We start from the raw sequence: 23721 nt of genomic DNA, 5'->3' as shown, positions 1-23721 counted from the left end.
AACTGCAAACATTACACATTTTGAAGAGTTACTGTAATATACAAGCAAGACTCTGATCAAGTTAGTCTGGAATGATGAAATGAGTGAAAGAAATAGAACCAAAGATATTAAAACAACTCAGTCATCAGGCATATCCAGCTTAGGGCTGAAACTATTACTTGCATAAATGCTGAGGAATCAATTATTGGAAAAATCGTAACCAGTAAATTAAGTGGAATATACAGCCTCAGTAAAGGTAATTATCTTTTTTGAGGTAACTAAGCCAAAAATGTACAATAATATGTGCATTTTGCTATTAAGAAAAAAAAACCTTACATAAAAAAATTTTCTACCCAGAATACCTCAAATGGCATAATTTTTGCTTCACCTGATTCAAAACCTGTACCTTTTGTCATTAAAATCATTGATCCAAAAATATATATCAACAGATTAGCACTACACTGTGTTGATCATAAGTCAAGCAGAAAGGGCTGAGCTGTTCACATGTTGGTATTAGTATTTATTAGCTGCAGATGCATCGTTTGCTACCAAAGATCAAGAGTTCAATGAAAGCAATGGCATGCTAGTAGCAAGTGGTAATATGAAAAATCTGCAGAATTTGTCATCTGATTAATAGTCAGAAAAATCAGAATAGAATAAATCGATTATTGAAATAATCATCAGTTGCAGCTTGATGATGTAAGCAAACTGCTAATAGTGTATTAAGTTTATTGTTGCTTTGGTTTCAATGAACACATTCTTAACTCCTCACAGCCGCTTGAAAAGCCAGTGTACTGCAGCGACTGGAAAGCACAGCAGGTTCGTATACTGACACAAAGGCAGCCTCCCTGTCAGCGTGTGGGTGTCCTCAACCCCTGTGGAAACCTAGTCCTTTGGCGTGTTTGCTGGAGCATGTGTACGTACAAAGTGACTGGTAGGGCCCAGCAGGTGGGGGGTGGGGCTGCAGTGGATGAAAATGGTGCACAGCAGCATTGCACGGTTTTTCGACCACCAGACAGATGTGCTGCAGTCCCACATGCTTATTACACACCAAGGGCAAGGCAGGGGAGTCACATGCACAGCTAAACACACACCAATGGGCTACCATGACATCATAAACAGCAGAATGAACCGCAAGGACACATGAATGCCTTATATGTGTATTTATGTGCAGCTGCAGCCCAGTAACAGTTTCATCTTTACCGACACTCCAACATCAAGACATCTGCAACATTAAACTTTATGTGAACCAAGAAATGAGGCCTTCAAATGGAAAAATAGACAACTATGATGGATGAACAGCAAACTATTCTGATGATATTGTTTCTAAAATGGATAGAGTCTGTTTCACCTTGCTGAGTGTGTCATATATAGCCTTTCTCTCCTGCATTCTTTGGTAATGGAATATAGTGTTGGAGGTTGGCATAAAAGAAGAAAAGTTGTTATTCAAACCATTTAAAACAAAAATGTGTTTATAGTGTAATAATGTCAAACTGGTATTTTTATTCAAGGTTATCACAACTCCAGAAACTTCGCCTTGTTAAAAAAAATAAAAAAAATGTGTTCCACTTTCTGGCCACAGGTATTTTAAAATGAAACTGTGCAGAAAAACACAAACTAAACAAATCAGAAAAAATGATTTCCTAAAAAAGAGGGAGGCGATGACCTGACCCAATATGTTGCCCGACCTGAATTCGCCAGAGCAACTTTCAGGTATTTTAAAGACAGAAGGAGAGCAACACATCCCCTCTAGCCAGAAGAACAACAAACAAACAGTCTGTGAAGAATGGCAGGCTTTCCAGAAACTAAAGCAATACCATTGTCCTCCAGGCTGACAAGATTACCTTCAAACAAAAATGTGCTGAAATGAAAAAAAAACAGTACAACGGAGAGCTTTTTAGATCATGCAAGATGTCACATTGCACTGAGGTGTGCTCACTTAATTACGAGAGTTTGCTTTTCTCTGCTACAATGTACAAAAAGGACAACATTGTTTCCTAAAAGCTTGTTTCTATGATTTCTGTTAGTGCCTTATTTCAAAAAGGAAAAATACTTAGCTAAACACAGGAAGTAATTGCCATATATATTCAACAAAGTACTATTCTGCGTCTCCATGATGCTGCATTTTAAAGTGTTTAGTGTGGAGCAAGCTCCCATGATAAACTTCAGCAAGAAACAGAAGCAAACAGCCACGCATTGCTGCAGGCTGGCAGCATGAAGTAAACAAACAAGTTCCACAAACTCACAGAGCAGCAGCAGTGGAGAAAGAGGACAGAACGGTTTTTGTCTATTTTGCCTATATTAACGAGTTTTGTGCGAGATTCCTCCCTGATGCACTTCGCCCAAAGCACCTTTGATTCTACAAACCACACCAGCAAATGTTCCACAACAGAAAGACTTCACTGTTTGCACTTTAGCTCAACTTTGTAATTTTGACCTTTCTGACGAAACCAAATGAATTTTGAGGCGCCTTGTGGCTATAAAACACAGACAATGTTTCAACTTGCAAACATATGTGGCTGTATCTACTTTAAAAACAAACCTAAACTGTTTCTTCTTAGAAAGACAAACAGAAATGTATTTAACGTACATTGCTTTGCAAAAGCATTCATGTGGTCTTAATCTTTCTGACATTTTGTCCTGTTGCAGTCTAAAACCTCAATGTATTGCACTGGGACTTAAAGTGATAGACCAACAGTCTGCAGTTTGTGGCTCTAGAGACATTGTGTGGTGTTTTTAAAAGATACAAGGTGGTTTTACTTGTTCCACTATCTTTTTAGTGTAACATCTGCCTTGAGTTTCCACAACAGACGGACTCTGAAGGTGGAAGGAAGGCATATTATCCATCAGCTTCACATCTTAAAGGTGAATTATTATTTTGTGTTCAAAAATATTGATCTTGTTCTCCTCAAACACAGTTGTCCATTGATGACTAGCATTTTTTAAGAGCAAAAAAACCAAACACCAACAGTTTTATATACACAGTACATTAATAAAACCTGACAAATCTCTCCTTTTTAAAGGTCAAATTGGTTTTGTGACTCTAATAAATTGTATTTGGTAGAGGAGAGAGCAAAACTGGCTTTTTGAACTGTAATTAGTTGCCGATCCCATTTATAGACAAACAAACAGTAGTTCATACAGTTGATAAAAAAAAGAATTACTGTGTCATCTGAATATGTAAAGAGTATGGCACAAATGATAAAGATCCAGCCAAAACATGTCTAGTCATAAAATATACACATTTGACATTGATGGAGTTGTGAGAATGAGCCATTTTTTGAAAAAACTGGAGTAATTTTATCTCTTGGTTGATATGCAAAGCGCTACATGCAACAGAAAACAAAGGCTACAAATTATCTTGAAAACTCCATGCCTGTGGTGGTGGTGGGAGCATCATGCTGTGGGAATGTGTTTCTGCTACTGAGATATTAAAACTCATCGGTGTAAGCTAGATATGGCAAATCGTGAAGTAAAAGCCAGAGAGCTTAAACAGACAGCTACTGTTGAAAGACAGTTTACATTTATTTGATGTTGTTAGTTACTTGCTGTTTCTATATAAAAGCAAAAAAAAATCACTCCTTGTCTGAATAAAAAAAAGACATGCAAGTTTTAGTAATTAAACTGTACAATAACCCTAGCCAATTATATACCGAGCATGGGAAAATCAGGATAAAATGAAAATTGAATTAAAATAGTGCGACCTTTTGAAGAACAAAATTCAAATGAAAGTTACACACTCCCAGAGGTTTCAAAGCTCTGCGCTAAAGAGCCACAAATGCATCCATTCCCCTGTGGCTGCTGTATGCTCCACTAATCTGCCAGGCAGAGCGTATGGATGATGAAGAGAAGACAGGGAAGAAATGAGAAGGGGATTCATGACAGGAGTAGATGTGCATTTGTGTGCAACTTGTCTCAGCATGTGTACGCGTGTTTGTGCGAGTGTGTGCGTGCAACCGCATATGTTTGCTGAGGTGGAGCACGCGGTGGTTTCTGCTCATGTGAATGCGCAGCTCGGAGAGATGAACCGAAGTTGGTTTCGTTGTTCTAGAGGGAGTTCACGTCACACTGCTGAAGCAAACACAGTCAGCACGAACACACGGGAGAACACAGATGAGGCTCTGTGGGTGGTGAGCAGAGCAGCCGAGTCTCCCCAGATAAAAACACTGTAAAATTATAGCCAGCCCGGGAGTATGCAAACGTGAAAAATGACATCATTACAGTCATTGTGAGACTTAACATTTATTGTCATGTGCTTTATATAAGAACCACCAGTAAACGTTATGACTCATTAAAACGGTGAGGGAATGATATAGTTTTTATTCTAGTTTAAAAAGGAGGTGTATTTCTAATTTAATTATACCTCATAAGCAGAAACATCTAAAATATGAACCACCAGACAGACAGATGCAATGAGTCATTTGATGTACGCTCTCTGAGTAAATATGACTCCCACACCCAGACAAGTAAAATAGCCACAACAGATACGAGTCTGGAAATTAGATGTTTTTAAATGTCGTTTACAATGTTTCTGTTCTCGCATCAAGAATGAAAATAGCTCCTTAGAATTAGATTTGATGTGAAGAAGAAAGTCATATTAAGTTACTCGACACTTTGATCAACATAAAAATGTAAAATATGAATTAAAATTGCTTCAGTTTCATGGGTTTACATGAATCCATATGGCCTGGTGTCAAACTGCTAACCTTGTGAAGGAATGTTATGATTGTAATCAAATTCAAGGTTGCATTTTTCTGTGTTTTTCAATTTGAGATTACACTACTGCACTGAAAGATCAAATATTCAAATGTCTTCCTTCAATATCTTGACCTTTATCATGACTACTAAATAGTGCTGAGAATGTTTTGCTCCTACTATTCTGTTTTTGAAAACAGAAGCCACTTTTCTTCATCCCTAAAAAGAGACCTGTCTCTGTGACAATAAGCAGAGACTGATAACACCAATCTACTCTCAGGATATCTGGTGTATACAGAGTCCAGGACCGTTTTGACGGACAGGACCCCCCACACACACACGCAGAAACACAAGAGATTTTGTAAGAGTGGAGGTGTTTGACCCAAATTCTGCAAGGAGAGCTTCCAAATGGGTGCTTGAAGAGGGAGGTTGGGGCGAGTGTGGGTGTGTGTCATTAGAGATGTCAGGCAGAGTCTGCGAGAAAGCACGAAAGGAAGCAGTGGTTCAGCTGTGTGCATGGAAGCAATCAACCAAAATTAGCAATACAAACATGAGGACATGTTGAGCTGAGTACTGATGAGGAGGAGAAAGAGACAAAATATAACAATTAAAGCACTTTGGCAGACTTCATTATATGCTGGGATAAATACTTTCTGTTCACTTATATGCTACATAGAAAAAGACAAAAAAATTGGCAGATAACATGTTGGAAATCCTTTTGCTTTTTCAAATAAGTAAATCCACCACAACAGGCGTTTGCAACAAGCACAGTTAGGTTTTCTGTTACAGATTAAATACAAAAGTCTTCAAAAGTTCATTTTCAGATTCTTTAAAAAGCAGTGACACAGCAACCTGATAGCAACTCAAGTCTGTTCATTGGAGCTACATATCTGTTTACATAAAAGCTATCGACTACATTTACTGGAGAAAATGAATGACACAGGATCTAGCAGCAAAACTTTTTTTGTGTATGGTTGATTGTTTCTACTAGCTTTTACAGTAGCAAAATTGGAAAATGAAGACGAGAGGCGCACATAAATCGAAGCTACGTTGCCAGAGCACTCAAATCGCTCTAACAGCCTCTTAAGCTGCACTAGCCAAAGTAAATAACCTTTAACAAGGAGTTGTGAGCCTCTGGCAGCGAGCCTCAGGCTGCACTAACTCAACTATAGGGAGAAGCAAAGGATGTAAAGATGGGAAGGGAAACCGCTATCCACTGAGGAAAAGACATAAAAGGAAGGGGGGACATATGCCACACTTGAGTAAGATTAAATAATAGACCAAAATATGGGAGTAAAGTCTCTGGTAAGCAACTGTGTACTATTTGTAAAACAGTAATATTGCAAAAACAATGCAGGTTGTCCACAAAAGTGAGAAGCTGAAGGTGTGTGGGAAAGGGAGGTATGGGAAAACTTTTTTTTTTATCTTTGATCTTTACAGGGTCAGTTTACAGAAACATAAGAGAAGCAACTATTGCATCAGCATTCATGCTACCATCCCCAAAATATCATCTAGCTTTCTGCCATCTCAGCAACATCTCATATTTAGTAGCACAGAAGAAAGCCACACCAACCGCAGGAAGAAAGTGGCTGCAGGGAAATCAAAGAAGAGGTAGTGCAAGGTGAGGGTGTCCTCTTAAAGGAGGGGGATTCAGCCTCTAATTGAAGCCATCAATAACCCACCACACAGGTCTGTCAGCCATGTCTTGGAGACTGACAGGCTGGCCACGTGTGAATACACAAACACACACACAGGCGCCTGCAGAGAGCACAACTGTGTCAGATGTCTGATAACCTTGAAGTACCCTGTCAGCTCTTGTCAGCAGAAGCAGGATGATATTTTCAAAAGCAATGATAAGTTTATTTTAGGGTATTATTTTTGGTTTACACTGTTTCGGTGGGGTCAGAATAATTATCAAATTCAAACAACTTAGTTTTAGGCCATAAAATTTTTTAAAGGCAATTTACTTGCAAATTAAATTTGTACTTTTAATGCAATTACCATGTGACATAACTACAATGTGCATATGAAACTGTCCTTATGTGAATTGTTAAGGGAATTGCATTTAAAATGTTTTTTCTAAAGTTCCTCTAATAGTTTATATGTCATGGAAAGGTGTAAATTCAATAAAACCTGGTTTAAACACAGGGATTTGGAATAATTATAGATTACATGAAACCTCTAATAACCAATATTATCTTATTTGTTAATTTTTTTTATTTAAATAAAGCAAGCAGATTATGATGTATTTTATTCACTCTCAGTAATTACATCTGCTTAATTGACGTGTTAGACGTTCCACCACTTACACCTAAAAATAAAAAGGCCCTTAAATTAGCTCAAAACAATAATGTCCCACCAGTGCACTTTAACAGATGTGACCTCTAAATAAGTACCTGTATTATCCAGACTGGGTCCTTAACAACCATATGGGACGCAGGCTTGTTCTATTTGAGTCACCAAATGCCACATGTCTAAAATATGTTTTAACAAGCTTGGCCTCCAGAGCTAAATTAATTGCGGTTTTGTTGTGTCCTACACTGAAAGTACCCTCATGGCTGCAGGCCTTTTACTGCCCTTTGTTTATTACTCATCACGTATGTTTATTTTGAAATCCGTTTTGCCCGTTTTGTTCCCCGTCTCTTTGCTAGCTGATGTTCCCGCCTCGAAATGATGCCACTCTGAAAATAGATGCATTCTGTCAAAGAAGGAAAGATGAAGACATGGCAATAAACATAGAAACTCGACGTTCCACCCAGTCTGTCCTTGGTGTCAGCTGTTCCTTTTCCTGCTTAAGATTCATGAATCAGTCTCACCATTTTGAAGTTTATTTAAAAGCTTTGGGACAACTCCCTACATTCATTACATTGCTTTTAAATGTTTTGAATGCTAACTAGTTTTATGTATTTTGCGGTAAAAAAAATTGATGCGCAGTTTATAACTTTGGGGGCTTCAAACATGGACGATTTCCAAAATAGGTCATCAAGAACTGAGGCAATTTCTATAGGTTTTGGGGAATTTACAAACTCTTAATCTCAGGGTGCTGTGGTGGCACAGGGGTAAAGACCAACCCACATATGGAGGCCTCAGTCCTCAAGTCCCGGCCTGATGACCTTTGCCGCATATCTTTCCCCTCTCTCATTACCTACTTTTCTGTCTAACCACTTTCAAATAAATGCCACTAGAGCCAATGAAACCTTAAAAAAAGGGACATGTCAATTAAAGGGTAAATCCAACAGAAATGATTCAAATCCAAAGCAAAAACAAACTCATATCTCATCAAATTAGCTTCTACAGCTAAATATAAGATTTACTGAACACTAGCAGTCAATAATAATTTTGTGAAAGGGTCTGCTTTAAAGGATCGTTCTCCCTGTGCAGTTTGATAGCTGGTTAAACAGAGGCATTTATTCCAAAATACTGATTACTTGTTCCTTTTTGTTAGTGAACTACTGCATATTAATATGGTGATTGACAAAAGATTCGGAATGTCATGACAAATGTCCAATATTAATGTAAAAACCCAAACAAATTCAGATGTTATTATCTCATATCAGTCATTCCTAAAACAAGTGCAATCTGCTGACTCAACAGGAGACCCATGTCCATGTTTGGTCTTGATATCACATTTCTTTAACATGTGATATCAGTGCAATTAAAAGCTGTACGTGTTTCAGATAGAGGAAATACATTTTGTTTAATCATCTGTGAGAACCTAACACTACATTTCCAAATGTTTATCAACACAATTCTCAGCTACCGGTGAGGTTTCTACGAAATCAGTCTCTGAAAGAAGAAAGGCAAAACAAAGAGATTTAGAAATTCTCCATCTTTAAAGCAGAGAAATTCAACTTGTTTCTGACCACAGCGCATACAATATGAAGGCTGAACTGTCAGATGTTACGGTTGCATAATCACCGTAACTAAAAACATTTCTACTAACTGATGCACAAAGAATAAACTCAGAGAAGCATCAAGGCGGACGGTGAAAAACACAAAGAATGCCCATTGTTTTCTATTCACAGAACTGCACAGCATTAATCACCCTTTGTGCACTGCAATTATTCCTAAAATATACAGCACACTAAGCTTCATGGTGGATTTTAAAGTCATGTCAAGATTTTCCTACAAATCTTCTTTAGTCTTGAGGCAAACACTCACCAGTGGTGGAGACTTAGTGACACTCAAGTCAACAAAAAAGGGGATGTGATTTTCATGCAGTATTTATGGAAACACTGTAATTTTATTCTTGAATCAAGAAAAAAAAACACTTCCTTCTTTCATGGACAGCTTTTTCCAGCATATACAGTATGTTTTTTGTTCTTTCCTGTAAAGTGAGCCTTCCACTAACATCTCAGTCCTGTCTGTCAAGGAAATGACAGCATGACAACAAACCCGACGACTCAGAATTAACAGCAACATTTCTAGAAGAAAATTTAATAAAATTGCCTAAAGTCGAATTTAAATCTGATGCATTCAGGGAAAAGTAAAAATAAGAAGTACAAACTGCTGATCCACCGCGGCTTTAATCTAAACAACATCAGCTTGAGAATATTGTTTTTGTATTTTACACTAAGTAACCAAGGTAACACTGCCACTCTGAAGCTTTCCCATTGAAAAAGACAAGGAGTGACATTTATGAATTCAGCCGTGCGTTCACAGCGGGGAGAATAGCGCTTTTTCAAAGACACCCACGTGCACAGGAGACTCATAAAGCATGTTTTCTTCAGTAAACACACACATCTACAGGAGCAACACTTCAACACTGCTCAAGCAGATGTATTGTAAAGCTGAAATACCATCATGACTGTGAAGGCAACACAATCTCTGCCTGGCAGTGTTGCATTATGTCCATGAAGCCATTGCTGCCTTGGAAGTCTAATCAAATCCTTTACAGTTAATACTATAAAACAATAAAGAGATACCACACATACTCAGATGTGTCATTTGATGTCTTTTCTGCAAAACACTAAGCTGTGATGTCCATTATGTCTTGCTGCGTGTTTAAAATCAACAGTACAATATTTGTCATCATACATGTATCTGAGATTGAAACTTTAGTATGAAAAATGACTGTAAACTTAACAATGATTGCACATTTCTGATGTGCAAGAATCAAACCTGCAGAAAATATGTGATGCAAATGTCCTATTAGGATCCAAATCTCAGAGGAATGTTTCTGGCACCGGCTTGAATCTAAAAAAATTTAAAAATTACAGAAGTTGTGTAGTCAAGAGGGTCTCTGAGACAATAGAATTTAGGTCTACCCTATAAACTTAATTGTGAGAGTTTAGTTTTATGAACCACATCCACACGCCAAATTCGACACATTTGTACCCCCACAATGAGAGGACAAGCCACATTCATGTTACCCCAGCAACATGCAGTTTTACCTTCTTAGTGTCAGAGATATGACTTAAATGTAAATTTGCAATATCAGTTGCGCAGAGCAGTTTCTCTCTTTTGTGAGCATCTCAAGATGTCCAACATTAAAGGACTGTGTCTAGAGCAGATGGAGCAAAGAAAATTCAGAGCATCACAGGAATGTCTCCACACATTTTGTCCTCTGGCTAAATGTGTGGAGAAAGAAGAAAGGCAAGAAGAAAGGCAAAACAAAGAGATTTAGAAATTCTCTAAATCTCTTTAGAGAATTTCTAAAGTGATTTAGAAATTCTCTTTAATTTTAATGAATCAGTCTCACCATTTTGAAGTTTATCCCTTCTGAGGAGGGGACGGAGAATAGCATGTCAGTTTGCCTCCTCATCCACGGCACGTTACTAAAGTAGAGTCCACCTGGAAATTGACTCCCCACTCGCTGTGGACGAAACTTATTTGCACCAGTTGCATCAATACCTCTCTAGATTATGTTACTTCCACTATGAAATGTAAAAAAAGACCAAAATAACTGAGTGAACTGCCACAATTTCACTTGCCTAGGTAAATGATACTGTTTCTTGCCTGAAACGGTATTGTTTAAGATAAAAAATTATGTGTTAAAGAACATTTATAAAAGTATTTTTTAACAAGCAAACCAACATTGAAAATAGGATATAAAGTTAGAAGAATCTGGCTAAAACATGCTTCAGACTTTAGCTGGCCTTGCTAGCTGCAAGCAGGGGCTTTACTTGTATGTAGGAAAGTCCATTTGCATTAAGAGGTCAACGCAAATGGATCTTTGCGTTAACCAGTTCAACTGTTCTGGTTGAACTGGTTATCAGCTCACAGCTTTCTAGGAGGTGGGTATTTCAATGCAGATTCTATTCTGGGGTATTAGATCAAAGGGGGTTGAATACATATGTGCTACATATTAAAATAAAGTTTAATAATCATGCATCTTCATTACGTTCACTGTACTTTTATTCTTGATCTGTTGTACTGCTAAATGTCTTAAAATTTTTGAGGTAACGTTTATGAAAAATGTAGGGGTGTGAATACTTTTGTGAGGCAACCCAGCACTGTATCCACAGGCTTCAAAGCTCCTACCTCCGAAATTGTATATGCTTAATGAAACTGTTTGAGGTTCCTGAAACGGTTCCAGGAACCACAAGATGATGTACTTGGTATAGAAATGAAAAAAATAACTTACAGATTCAGTTAGGGCCTGCTAAAACACACATATCTGTCACCATAGTCTTTTTCCAAAGGGAGCTTTTTTTCTATTTGCTTATTTAAATCCAGGTGGAAACTTTTATTTGCACAGGCAGTGTATTTGGAGTCGTACTGTGTAATCATGCTGCGTAGCAGAGCTGTACAGCAGGAAGTCAGCTTTTCTACCTTTTCATTACAAGTCAATATTAGATTAGACTGCGTGTGTAAGTATAGAAACATGGATGTTTTTTGGGGATTTTTAGATTACTGCATACAAGAAGACATAGCAGTGGAGGTACTGAAAGTGTAGTGTGTAATGGGACACCGTGTGTCATGACAGTTTTGCAACAAGTGGGCTCCAGTCTCAATAATTCATGACTGGGAACAATATGGGAGTGGAAAAGTGGTGCAGGGAGTTAGTGTGAACTTGCCCTTTTTGGCTAATTCGGTCTACTTTAAACATGAAAACTTGAACTTTTTTTCATAAACTAATGTTGAGCAAAGACACTGGATATGTAACATTTATATACATACAAACACAGGAGTGATGTTGAAAATTGCTTTACAGAAAAAGACCCATATTTTAAAAATGTAAAATGGGTGCACCTCAAGGTTACAATTGAGGACCACTGCTCTTCTGCATACAAGCACCAAATATGTGCAGATGATGCATTCATAAAGGAAAGTGGAAAGAAAGTGGAATCCCACATGTGAATTCAGCTTACAAACTGGACATTTTAGGGTTATTTTCACCACAGACAATGTTAGACACCTATAAAGACTTTTCCAGCTGAGAAATAAAATTCCAACATCAATTTGTACAATATTGCAAAGAATGGCTTTCAGATACTATTTGATATGCTATCATATTAAACCTAATTTCAGCTAGTTTGCTGTGTGTAGCAATATGTGGGGCAGGGACAATGCTGTGTGACTTGATACTTTAGATCGATCAAAGGAAATTTTGGTCAATTCAGCTGTATTTGTGACATCACATTAAAAAGACAAAACTGAGGTAGTGGTAGGAAAGTGAATCTATGACTTGTTAAAACCTTATGACACCTTGATAAAGATACCTAGCTCATGCTCAAGTAAAATAAAAATTTAAAAATAATAATGGAAGAAACATAAGCTGACAAAGCGAAAGAGCTTCAGGAACAGCTGGTTCTTGATGTTGTCTTGGTGTAAAAAAAAAAAAAAAAAAGAAGGAAATTCTGAACTTAAAAAAAATTTGACTTTATTGTGTTTAGCATGCTCCAGGCTGAACAGCACAGCGTGAGGGTGGTAGGCAGGGCAGGAGAAATGGTCAGGGGAACACAAAAACGATTAAGTGACATAAAAGAGATTCCACAGAAGGCGAGATGCTACCGAAGGGCATTTGGGATGAAGAGAGGAGTGAGGAGGGGGAGATTGCAACATGAAATCTGAGCTCCTCCTCCGAGGCTGGAGTTATCCATTTCTCTCAGCAGCTTAACAAATAACACACAACAAAAGGGAGTTAAAACTCTAAGAGAACAGAACGGAAATCAAACTACATTTAAATCTGGCAAAATGTTTTATTTTTCTTTTCTAATAATGTCTGAAGGCATTTAATAACTGTGTGCTTACTGCAGAATTGGTTCTGTGTTTTGTACATCAGATTAGAAGATTTCCTATATGAATCCGTCTTTTGTGTTTGCAACTTCTATCCATTAGCATCTTGTACTCTAAGAAATCACATCTTTCCAAAAGAGAGGAATCTTATGAACCCCTAACAATTTCCATTTTTTACAAAGCTTTGAAATACTGAGAGTGGAATCACATGGAGCCCAGCTGGTAAACATTTGTGGACTCTGAAGTGCTAAAAAGCCAAAGAAACGGAGATGGACTTCTCCTTTGGATGCATAAAAACCATCTGGACAATCATAGGTAAATGTAAACTTCTAGTCATTTTAAAACCTTTAAGAAATTATTCAGTTCACAACAATCTACTAGTGAAAACAAAAGGTAAAGGAACATTTTTCTCCTCATTAGAGGAGCAACAAAGTTACCAAAAGTTCAAGGAAATGGGGATTTCTACACCAACACTGTGGCCTTCAAACCTTGCTTAATCCCAGCAGTAAACTGTGGGAAACTCCATTAAACCCTTAGTCAATTAGACAGTTTTTATGAATCGACAGTCTGTTGGTGCACGAACTGTAGATTGAAAGCATATGTGACAGGAGTCCATGACTAACAAAAAGAAGACATGCTATAAATAGTTTAAGGAACAGAGTAAACAAAGACTGGAATCCTAATAGAATCAGCTGAGCACGAACATGGAATAGACAGGACGGCATTACAGGAAGGACACCTGCTGTTGACAGTTGGCATTGATTACGGTTTGGTATGGATCGGTCGTGTAAACAACTCCTGACGATTACAGCCTGCTCTTGAATAAAGATTCTCTTTGCTTCAGTTCAATAGCATAGCAAAGGAGTGACCATGATAAAGGTTTATTGGGGAGCAAACATTTCCACTTCCTAGCGCTAGTTTAAAAGTGTTGATAATCTGAACTGTAATACCATAAACGGGACATAATGCATTAATGGTGCAAGAGGTCTAGTCTGAGCTGTTACGTGGCATAGGGAAATTAACATAATCTGATTATTAATCAGTTGCTTTTGCCTAATAATCCAGAAAAGAGCATTTTTAAAGTGAACATGACCAGACTAAGGACTTTTGTCACCAGGGTCAGACAATGTTTAAAATAAAAACATCTTAACTGAAGATTCATTACTGACCCATAGCATTCATGAGAGTGTTTTGCTGTTCTCTTGGATACTCTTACTAGCTAGACACAGAAAGAATTTTTGAATAAATAAAGTAACTATACTCTATTGCTATTTAGTTTGATTTTGATTTTCTGGTTCCACCAAAGTCTCTAGAAAAGTCCCAATAAAGGCATGAAACTCCCAAGTTCAAAGTCAAGGCATGCAAGCCTCGAGTCAAGCCCAAGTCTTAAACTTTTAATTTAAAATCTTAAACAAGTCATTTCAACAAATATGTAATTTTAATCTGAGAAATAAGCATTTTCCATCCATCCTTTTTCTGTACATCATTGTCCCTAGTGAGGTGCTGGTGCCTATCTCAAGCAAACATTTCGGGCGAGAGGGGGGGTACGCCCTGCAAAGGTCAAAAGATAATTTTAATATTTCAAATTATGTTGAAAACTGTTTTTTTTGCCAGAAGAGAACTTTAATATTGTCTACAAATCAGTGCTTATTTTGTAGTTTCCAAACAAAACACCAATGTAAATTTTGAAAATGATGAGAAAACCAATGTAATATAAAAAAAAAAAAAAACATTTCAACCAAAAACATATTTCCAACTGAAACACTACAAACATATTTTTACAGTATTATGAGTCATAATTCTATCTGCCAGCTCTGATGCACTGACTGCTCCTGGTTCTTTTATGATTTCATCAAGTCGAAAGTCATTAAATTTGTGGCTTGAGTCTGACTTCATTCTAAATGCCATGACTTGAGTCCTCACTCTGTCACTTTTTAACACTAAAAGTGACTGATGCTGTTATAAAGACAGCTAAAAGTACTCCATGATTATATAGATGTCAGGCTGATAAGATGGTGTCATTGAGAATCCAACAAAGTCCTCCTTTTGCTCTGTACTAATTCAGCACTTCGTAGTATCCAAAGACAGAACCCAGATCTGGGAAAGATGTCACTCTTTGTGTCACTTTTAAGTTGGAAAACCAGAATGATAGTCTTCTCTGGTGCTCAATGATCATAATCTATTATTAGCAACATGCCATAAAATGCATTATGTTAGATTTTATGCATTCCAGTGCTGCGGCCACACTTCTAAAGACAAAAGAATGTACAATCTTATGCATCTGCTTGATTTCATGAGCTAAAACAGAAAAGACTATGTGAAATAGCTGTTTAAGGCTGTTAGTTTCAAAATATACTTTTCATCTGTCTAACTAGCCATATAGAACACTGTACCTTTAAAAGTACAGTGGAAACAAGCTTAAACTCATATTTGAATCTCCTTAGACAAGATAAAAATCTTGCAGAAGTGAAAAAAGTTGCAAAGCCTTAATGTGGTGATAAAAATAAGACTGGCAAGTAAATATGTTAGAAACGAATTGGTCTCAACCGCAAACCAAAAAGTGCTTGTTTCCCGTGTCAACCCTCATAGTAAACTTGTCACTGAAACAAGTGTTTGGAGTCAACATCCCTCATCAACTTTAAAATCGGTTTAAAATCAGAGAACACACCAGCAAGCTTCTTCACTACCGAGACTGAAACCCTGCATTGCACAGTGAGAGCAGCATAATTTCCCTGTGTTGCAGTCAATCAAGATGACTGTGAATGAAATAACACAAGCCACACTAAAGAGCCAAGATGGCTAGTATTCAAAAGAAATGGTCATTACAAAAAAAATGAAAATAGTCACCAGAATTTATGTTTAGGGTTTTCCAAGTTTTTTCCCCCCTCTTTACAAGCCTCATTGGTTACAGAGGAAAGATTCTGGCTGGCTGCTTGGCAAAGGAAATAAACAAGCTGACATAAAAAAAGAAGAAGAAATTAACACTAGAAAAGAGGACTGATTACTCTTTCAAGACTGTGTTTTTGTGTGCATTTGTTGGGAGTGTCCTATCAACACATCAGCTTCTTCTTAATAAAAAAAGGAGAAGAGATGTCTCAAAATTTTTCAAAGACACATAGGCTTTGTATAAGACATTTAATTTAAGAAGCATCAGTGGTAAAGAGCTCCAGACCCAAAAACCAAGCCAAGAAGTTTGACTCTCACTGGAGAGCTGCTCCACTGCCAACTCCACACCAACCATGGTGCCAGGCTGAGCTTCTGCTGCTAAAACATGGAACCAGTGCCGACTGACAGACTTCATGCTACATTATGAAAACAAACAGAAAAACAAAGCAAAATCTTCCAATTGTTTTATTTTTTATATTTTGTGTTGGTCCTTATTAGGACCACAGAACGGTTTAATAAATACAATCAGAAATACAAGAACCTTCATGTAAGAAAACTATACCTATCACTGTTGAGTGAATATTCATGAAATTGAGCAAATATTGCAGAAAATATGTGGCATTGTCTCTGCTTTATCCTGTGAGTTTTCAATATTTGTCATTGGTTTGGAAATACAGTAAGTTAAGGTAAGGGTGTATATTCTCTACAGAATACACACAAGGAATACTGTTTACATAATCATAGTCAAAATTGGCTAGACAAATCGCTAATATGAGATGACAATTTAAAAACATGTTTTTATTGAATGTGTTCATAATCAATAGGTACTGTAGCTGGGAACCAAGAGGGTCAATAACTTATGTAGATATCAAGATGCAATTAGCCAAAATCAAAACAAATGATAATTTGCATAGATAATTGTAAAAAGGTGCTGATTTTTTTAAGAAATAATAATAATCTGGATATCTTTTACATAATGAAATAGAAAAAAAGTTGGGAACTGCAAACAATTTCTAGATTTGTTTTTATTTTTCCATAAAAATCCAGACTTGAAAACTGTCTACATCAAAATCCATAACGTTTAAAGACTTTTCAAGAAAGAGTTGGGACCTTAAGTGTACAAAAAACTCAAAGAATATGCTCCAATTTTAAATAAAATGGATTTCCATACGAACAAATAACTTTTGAACCATTCAAATGTTCGTTTATTAGCCTCCTGACATAAAGTCAAAGGGACAGTTTTCAGTTGCCTGAGCAGGTTGCATCAGCCCTGGTGAGCTGACCTCAACACCACCTGGCAAAGAAAGTCCAGCATGCTGCCCCCCCTCTAACTCCATCTAATCTCCTTCTCTTCCCATCTTCCTTCTTAGAGCCTAATGTTGAGCCTGTAGCTACTGTGTGTCTTCTCTTACTGCCAAGTTCACTCAACTGCAAACAGTGAACAAGTCATTTTAAGAGGCGTAGTCACTCCCCCGGCCGTGTGAAAAGGGGTCATTGTGCCACACCAGACTGACTGTAAAGCTTTCTTTCCTTCTTCTGCCTCCTCCCTGTGCTCTAACACAGATGGAAATGTTGAATCACATTTTTAGGACAGAAAAGTTCAAATGCACGAGCTCATTCATCTAAGAAAAACAAAAGAAAGCCTCAGTGTAACTCACAGGATACTATCTTTAAAAATTAGGAATGCATTTATAAAATGCAGGATGACACGGATAGTGAAATCAGATTTAGTCTGCAATAGATGCCATTGTCTTTAGCTCATACTTCAAAACTGCATCTACCACCACAAATCTCTCCTTTTTAAGTTGATTCAGGTAAAAATAATAATAAAATATTACTTAGGCTATTATTTTAAGAAGGTGATGTTATGAAAGATAAAGGGAAGATGAAAAACTCTTACATTTAATTGCTTGAGAAAAAAAAGGTGAGTGGGTGTTTGGACATCTGTCTGGTAACAAAAAGCAGCCTCATAAAAACAGCTACGCCTATTGCTTGGCAGCCATAGTCATTTTGTGAATCAGCAGACAACAGTCATGACACCATTAATTAATTAGCAAACATCACTTTGCATGGATCAACATGACTTTATAAAGTAGAAGACAACTAAACACAGGGTATTCTGCTTAATTAAGAAGTTAACTTTAAAACTATTACTGAACTTAGCATTGGTTATTTCTAAATTTCTTTAGGTTTTCCACCAATGGGCATATCTCTAAAAAAATGAATAAAATATCCTGTAGACTGCTGACTAGCCATTTTAGAAATTATATTTTAAGATTAAGTCAAAATGGTGAGAAAATTTATATTCTGCTTTTTGATTTAAGTCCAAATATGAGAATAAACTGAAAAAAAGACATCTCAAAGGCAGGGCAGATTGTGAAAACTACCATATTTGTTTCATGCAAGTTCAGTATAGCGTGTGCCTATACACACTAGGCGCACACTAATGTTTGTCAAAGAGAAACGTTGACAAAAAAGACACGATTGTCTCAAATTTTAGCAATAATTTCTTTTTCATATCATTTTGACTTCTCTCTCCCTAATCATTTATACATTTTTCTTTTATAATTTCAATTTATGAAACAACAAATCTGACAAGTCTACTTATAATTGCTTCATCTTTAAAAACACATTCCATTTGCAATGAAGCATCACCCTCATAGCAGGGATGATCAGAGAATGATAGTATCCTCTGTGTATGCCTCCTCTAAAGCCAAAGTAGTCTTGAGACGTATGAAATATCAAGAATGTGTAACTTTGTGTATGCCTCAGCCTGAGTTTGTGTGTTTATTACACAACGGGAGGGTTCTTCCCATCTGCGCCTCTCTGCAGCACCCCACATCCCGGACCGCTGAAGCGAGAAACGACAGCTTTGCCTCGCACTCTGCCTCCCTCAGTCTTCCTCACCGCACTGTCCCACTATTTATTAGCATCATCCCTGCCCACAACATACACTCTCTTCACCCTTCTTTCTGTATTATCAACATTATCTGCAAACATAAAAATACACATCAAATTGTTCAGCTCTTATTGTGGTCATCCAGCCTGCTACTCACTTCTGCTTAATTCGTGTAGAAAACATGATCAGTCTGCAGGGCATTAAATATTTTTACATCTTGAGCTCAAATTTATGATAATCTCACAAATGACTCACTGTCTGCAACACATCCCCACCTCCTCCTCCTCTCCTGCCCAAAATCCATCTCCATCCTTGCCTTACAGCTTGTCAAACGTCCCACTGGGCTCATCATTGTGGAAAATATGTTAAAACAAAGAGGGCAGATAGTGCTGTGATAATCCTAAACACAGCAGCTGGAGAATTAGCCAGCCATTTGCTGGAGACAGACTTTCTGGGCTTTTGCAGCTACCTTTAAAACAACCCTAATTGTGTTGTGTGGCGTGTAATGTCTTTTGCTATTGTGCTAAAATATTGATGGGATTTGCCTTTTAATTGACATGATGCAAGATGTTTTTTGCTTTCAATGCAACAGTGTTGCCTTGATAATCGCATCCTGTTTGGAAAGGCATTTAGCTAATTCCACCAGGGTTCCCAATTCTTTTCAGATAAATGAATTATAGATGCAGTGAGACCTGTGAGCAAAAGAGGACTGCAGATGCTAATGCTATTAAGAGTGACAGTAACATGTTGGGAACTGAATCCTGTGTTGCAGCAGCTTAAAAGTCATTTGTGATGAATGCAATGACTTGGTGAAGCAGCAGCTTAAGACAATCTTTACTTTCAATGCTTTCCTTCTTTTGCAGCTCACCCTGGTTGCAGGCATGTGATGCCTGTCTGGTCAAACAGGGCGCCAGTCCAAGCCTCCTATAATACATCAGCGACTCAAAATACTATTCACTTCCACAGCCGAATCCCACTGACAAGCAACTCACCAAAATGTGCATGGCTTCTAGTAACCGCACCTTAGTAAACAACATTCCAAGTTTTAAAATTATACCAAATATTTGAGCCAACAGAGGAGTGTTTGCTTTCAGCTCTTACGACCTGGCATAGCTTGTATAATGGAAACTTTCTGAACAAATTACAGCAAACCAAGTTCTGGAAGCCCAGTTACCCAGATAGTCCATGACTTTATTTCTAAGCACCACATCCTTTTAGCTGTGTAATTCCAAAATCTCAAGGTTAGCAACTGTGTGCAGGCATATTACTATGTGGAAGCATAAAGGCACTAAAACCAGATGTTTACATACGGTATATTGACAAAACCCTTTAGTGCTATTCCTGTCTGAATTTAGATCACATTAGCCTTTTCCTGTTTATATTAGTCAGGATAACTACAATTCTTTCTATTTGTATTCAAAGATAAACCAACAGTTCTGCTCCTGATAAAGAAACTGATATTTTTTTACTTTTTCATGATGTCACATGAGGAAGCATTGTGATTAGGGTGGCTTAAAGTAAATCCATAGGACAGTTTGCAATCAAAAGAGTACAAAGTCAAAGGCATAATAAACTTTCATGTATGTTTCAGAGTTTGGAGAAAGTATTAATCATCTGTAAAAAAAAAAAAAAATAAATATAAGATTTCTAATTTTCTGCCATTTAACAAATAGAACAAATGTAGGTAATCCTAACTGATCTAAAAAAGGAAATATCAGCCTAATATAAGGTCAGGCTGTGAAACAAAAAGGCATATTTAAACAATGGTAGTAACTGTAAATATCAGTGAAGACATGTTTGTAGTTCAGGAAAAAGTCACCTTGCATCTCTTTTTTTGGGAGAATGAGAAAGAAAAGAGAAAAAGCCAGGCAGGCAGGAAGACACCTGCTATTCAAATTACATACAAGAGCCAAAGGAGTTGCCTGAGAAAGGCTAGACTTTTAGTTTTTATCCTGACTGGCCACATTCATTGTTCACCCACCCGACTGACATTCCAAGAATGAGCAGAGGTGGATCTTTCATCTGGCTCCCACGCAAGGCCATCCAAAGGACGCACATTTTGGCATATATGACTGCACACACCAGTCCAACTAACATTATCAATCAATGATGCATTTATCCAACATGTGGTTTTAAGAGGAAAGATATATTATACAAAGCAATATCAGTGCCAAGATTAATTAAGCATGACTAACTTCAGCATAACAAAGATTAGAGATAGTAAGGGAGTGTGCTGCGGTGGCGCATGGGTTTAGCACAACCCACATATGGAGGCCTTATTCCTCAACGTGGCTGGCAATCTTTGCTACATGCCTTTCCCTTCTCTCATTACCCACTCTCCTGTCAATTAACTATCAAATAAAGGCCATAGAGCCAAAAAAATCTTTTTTAAAAAAAGATTGGAGATAGTCATTTTTACTTACCTAAGTGGTCTCCATGAAAACTGTTGTCATGGGATGTTCTACCATGGGGCAGGAGGTCATGGTGGACAGGAGGGGGCCAGATTTGACCTGTCTTGCGAACACTCACAATAGTTGCCTCAGACATGACCACATGGCCTCCCTGCTGCCTGTGGTGACGCTTCTGAGACTGCGGCGTAGGAGGGCTGCTGCTGTCATAGGAGTGTTGGGAGTTCTGGGAGTTTTGGGAAGGTGACCTGCTCTTCTCTCTGAAGGGACGACGGAAGGCTGTGGTGGGACTCGGAGAGACGTGACTAGACTGGCCAGAGGAGAAGTCCTCCTCACTGGATGTCAGGTTCTCGTTGGAGCTACAGTCCGGTGTGTAGCCACCACCCCCTCCAGCATCCTCAAAGCTACCTGGGGAGTAGGAGCGGCGTGGCCAGGTCAAGAGGTGATCATCACCTCCGCTGTGGTCTCTCATTGTGATTCCAATGCCACCTCCACGTCCATCCCCACTGCCACCTTCACCCATCATTACTCCACCAACATAGACGCTGGAGTAGGCTTGGAACTCAGATGGTTGCCAAGGAGGTGGTGGAGGTTTACCCCCGTTGGCCCTCCCTGAATGTCGCTGGTTGGGTTCTCCGTCTTCGTATTCTGCGTCATAGCCACAGGTGCTCTCAGTAGACCGTCCTCTATACACCGGCCTGGCACGAAGTTCACCTGCCACTGTTGCCAGATTGCCTGGAAGGGAATGAAGAGACCTCTTTCGCTCCATCTGCATGGCCTGAGAACCCAGGGAGCTGATTTTATCCGACACATCCCGGTCGTTGACCCTGACCAAACCCCTCTCATGATGGAATTCCATGTTAGTGTAGAATGGTGGTGGTGGTGGGAGCTGCTTTTCCTGACCCTTACCTACATCTCCAGCAGAGTGAGAGTTGGCCCGTTTGATCCTCTCAAAATTGGACCTGAGAGCTGCTACACCAAGTCCCATCCCAAGCTTATCTTTGGGGTCAGAAGGCAGATCCTTATCTGGGGGTGGAAGTGTGGGCCTGCGGGGGGACAGGGTGATGCCACCCCTCTGCTTAGATGGCGAGAGGCCATCGAGGTTGTCGCAGGACGTAGACTCTGCTTGTTGGGGTGAGTCAAACGCTGACTCCAAGCCGTCTCCATGGGAAGCTGACTTCCTGGCTGGTGGCGGCCTCGGTTTGGACCTGCCAGTACCATCCCCAAGTGGCTGAAAACGACTCCTATCCACCACAGCGTATCCTCCAGCACCTCCAACTCCACCAGTCTCCTGCATGTGGGGCTGCTGAGACGGTGACTCTGAACCCTGGGTGGCTGCAGGGTCTACCCCCTCATTCAATGGTGTCTTCCTGAAACCCCACCGCTGTTTGTCATAGCTCTTCCTCTCTTTTGCCAGGAGGGTTTGCAGGTAGATCATGCGGAAGCGCTCCTTGTTCACCTCCTGTTCGAGGCGTCTGATGGACGCTTTGCACTTCTCCAGCTCCTGCTCAATACCTCCAATGGACCGCAGCTCCATCTTTGGGGGCTCCGAATCAGGGAATTGTGCCTTCCAAGCCTCTATGAATCCAACGGGCTCCACCATATTGTGCTTGATTTATTTTCTGTGACGGACCCTAGTTCAGACACAAGGAGGGGGTTGGTGTGATGCCAAGGGCGCACCGTTTGACCCCTCTGAGTCCAGTATGCCACAGTTGCTTTTTTTTTTTTTTTTTTCTTTTTACAGACAACAATGGCGACGTCCAATTAAAAAAAAGATGGGTAGGGGGGAACTGTTTCTTGTAAGCTTTTAGGAAACTCGTGCACAAACACACAGCCTAATTGCTGGTACTTGCCGAAGGTTGCGCAGTCGCATCCTGAACAAGAGAAACCGGCTGCTCATTCAGGATAAAACCGGGAATGCGCAGTGGATCAAAAGGGAATAAAAATCTATAGAGATAATAGAGTTTCTTGTGCATTATTCCGGCAAAAGTAGAGTTTTAAAATAAGAATGAATCGAAGTCGTTTCGAGACAATGACGGTATGTCTTCGCTGGGTGACGGATGGGGGTATCAGAGGGGAATTTACAGGGGCACAAAAAGAAGAAAGTGATTTAATCCTGCTCCTGTTACTCACTGTCACGGCTTCTCATTCCATCGTTTTAGATGCAACTGATCTGTTCACTCTTGTGGACTGACTGTAATCCCAGGTGCAGATCCTTAGAATAAGCGTCTTTGTGCCAGCAGTGCAGGGGGGGGGAATGGATTGGGGAAAAAAGCGCAAAAAAAAAAAAGGAAAACAAAAGCGAGAGGCCACAACAGCAGAGGTTTAATTACTGATTCAAGCGGTTGGGTACAGCGTCACTAAAAAAACAGGATTTCCTTTCCCCAAATCCTCCATAGCGCACCTGCTTGGTATTGTTGGTTTGCATGTCCCCTTCCTTAGATTCATCCCGTGTCTTCCGACGTGATGGTGCTGCTGCTGCTGCTGCTGTTATATGCGCTCCCATCTCCGACCAGTAAAACCGAGGGGCTCCAAGAATGGGAGGGACCAGGAGAACTATGAGTCAACTAGTTAAAGGGACAGAGCAGGAAAACTGGCTCTCCTCAATTGACTGCTGAATGTCCATTATTTTTTGGAGATACTTCTCTAAAAACATGAGGCTTCTTTTTCTGT

At 38.9% G+C, this 23721-nt stretch overlaps 1 protein-coding gene across 1 annotated transcript in view; it reads right to left on the bottom strand.

Moving 5' to 3' along the window:
* Positions 1-23293, bottom strand: part of LOC129366671 (breakpoint cluster region protein-like) — a 29293-nt gene extending 6000 nt beyond the window's left edge. The window contains exon 1 of the mRNA XM_055040644.1: positions 21064-23293. Coding sequence (XP_054896619.1) covers positions 21064-22651 — 1588 coding nt within the window. The 5' untranslated portion in view covers positions 22652-23293. The remainder of the gene's footprint in view (positions 1-21063) is intronic.
* Between the last annotated feature and the right edge of the window lie 428 nt (positions 23294-23721).

Source organism: Poeciliopsis prolifica, unplaced genomic scaffold (assembly GCF_027474105.1).
Source record: "Poeciliopsis prolifica strain line A6 unplaced genomic scaffold, Auburn_PproV2 SCAFFOLD015, whole genome shotgun sequence".
In the NCBI taxonomy this organism is placed as follows: domain Eukaryota; kingdom Metazoa; phylum Chordata; class Actinopteri; order Cyprinodontiformes; family Poeciliidae; genus Poeciliopsis; species Poeciliopsis prolifica.
This window is presented reverse-complemented; position numbering and strand designations above follow the sequence as displayed.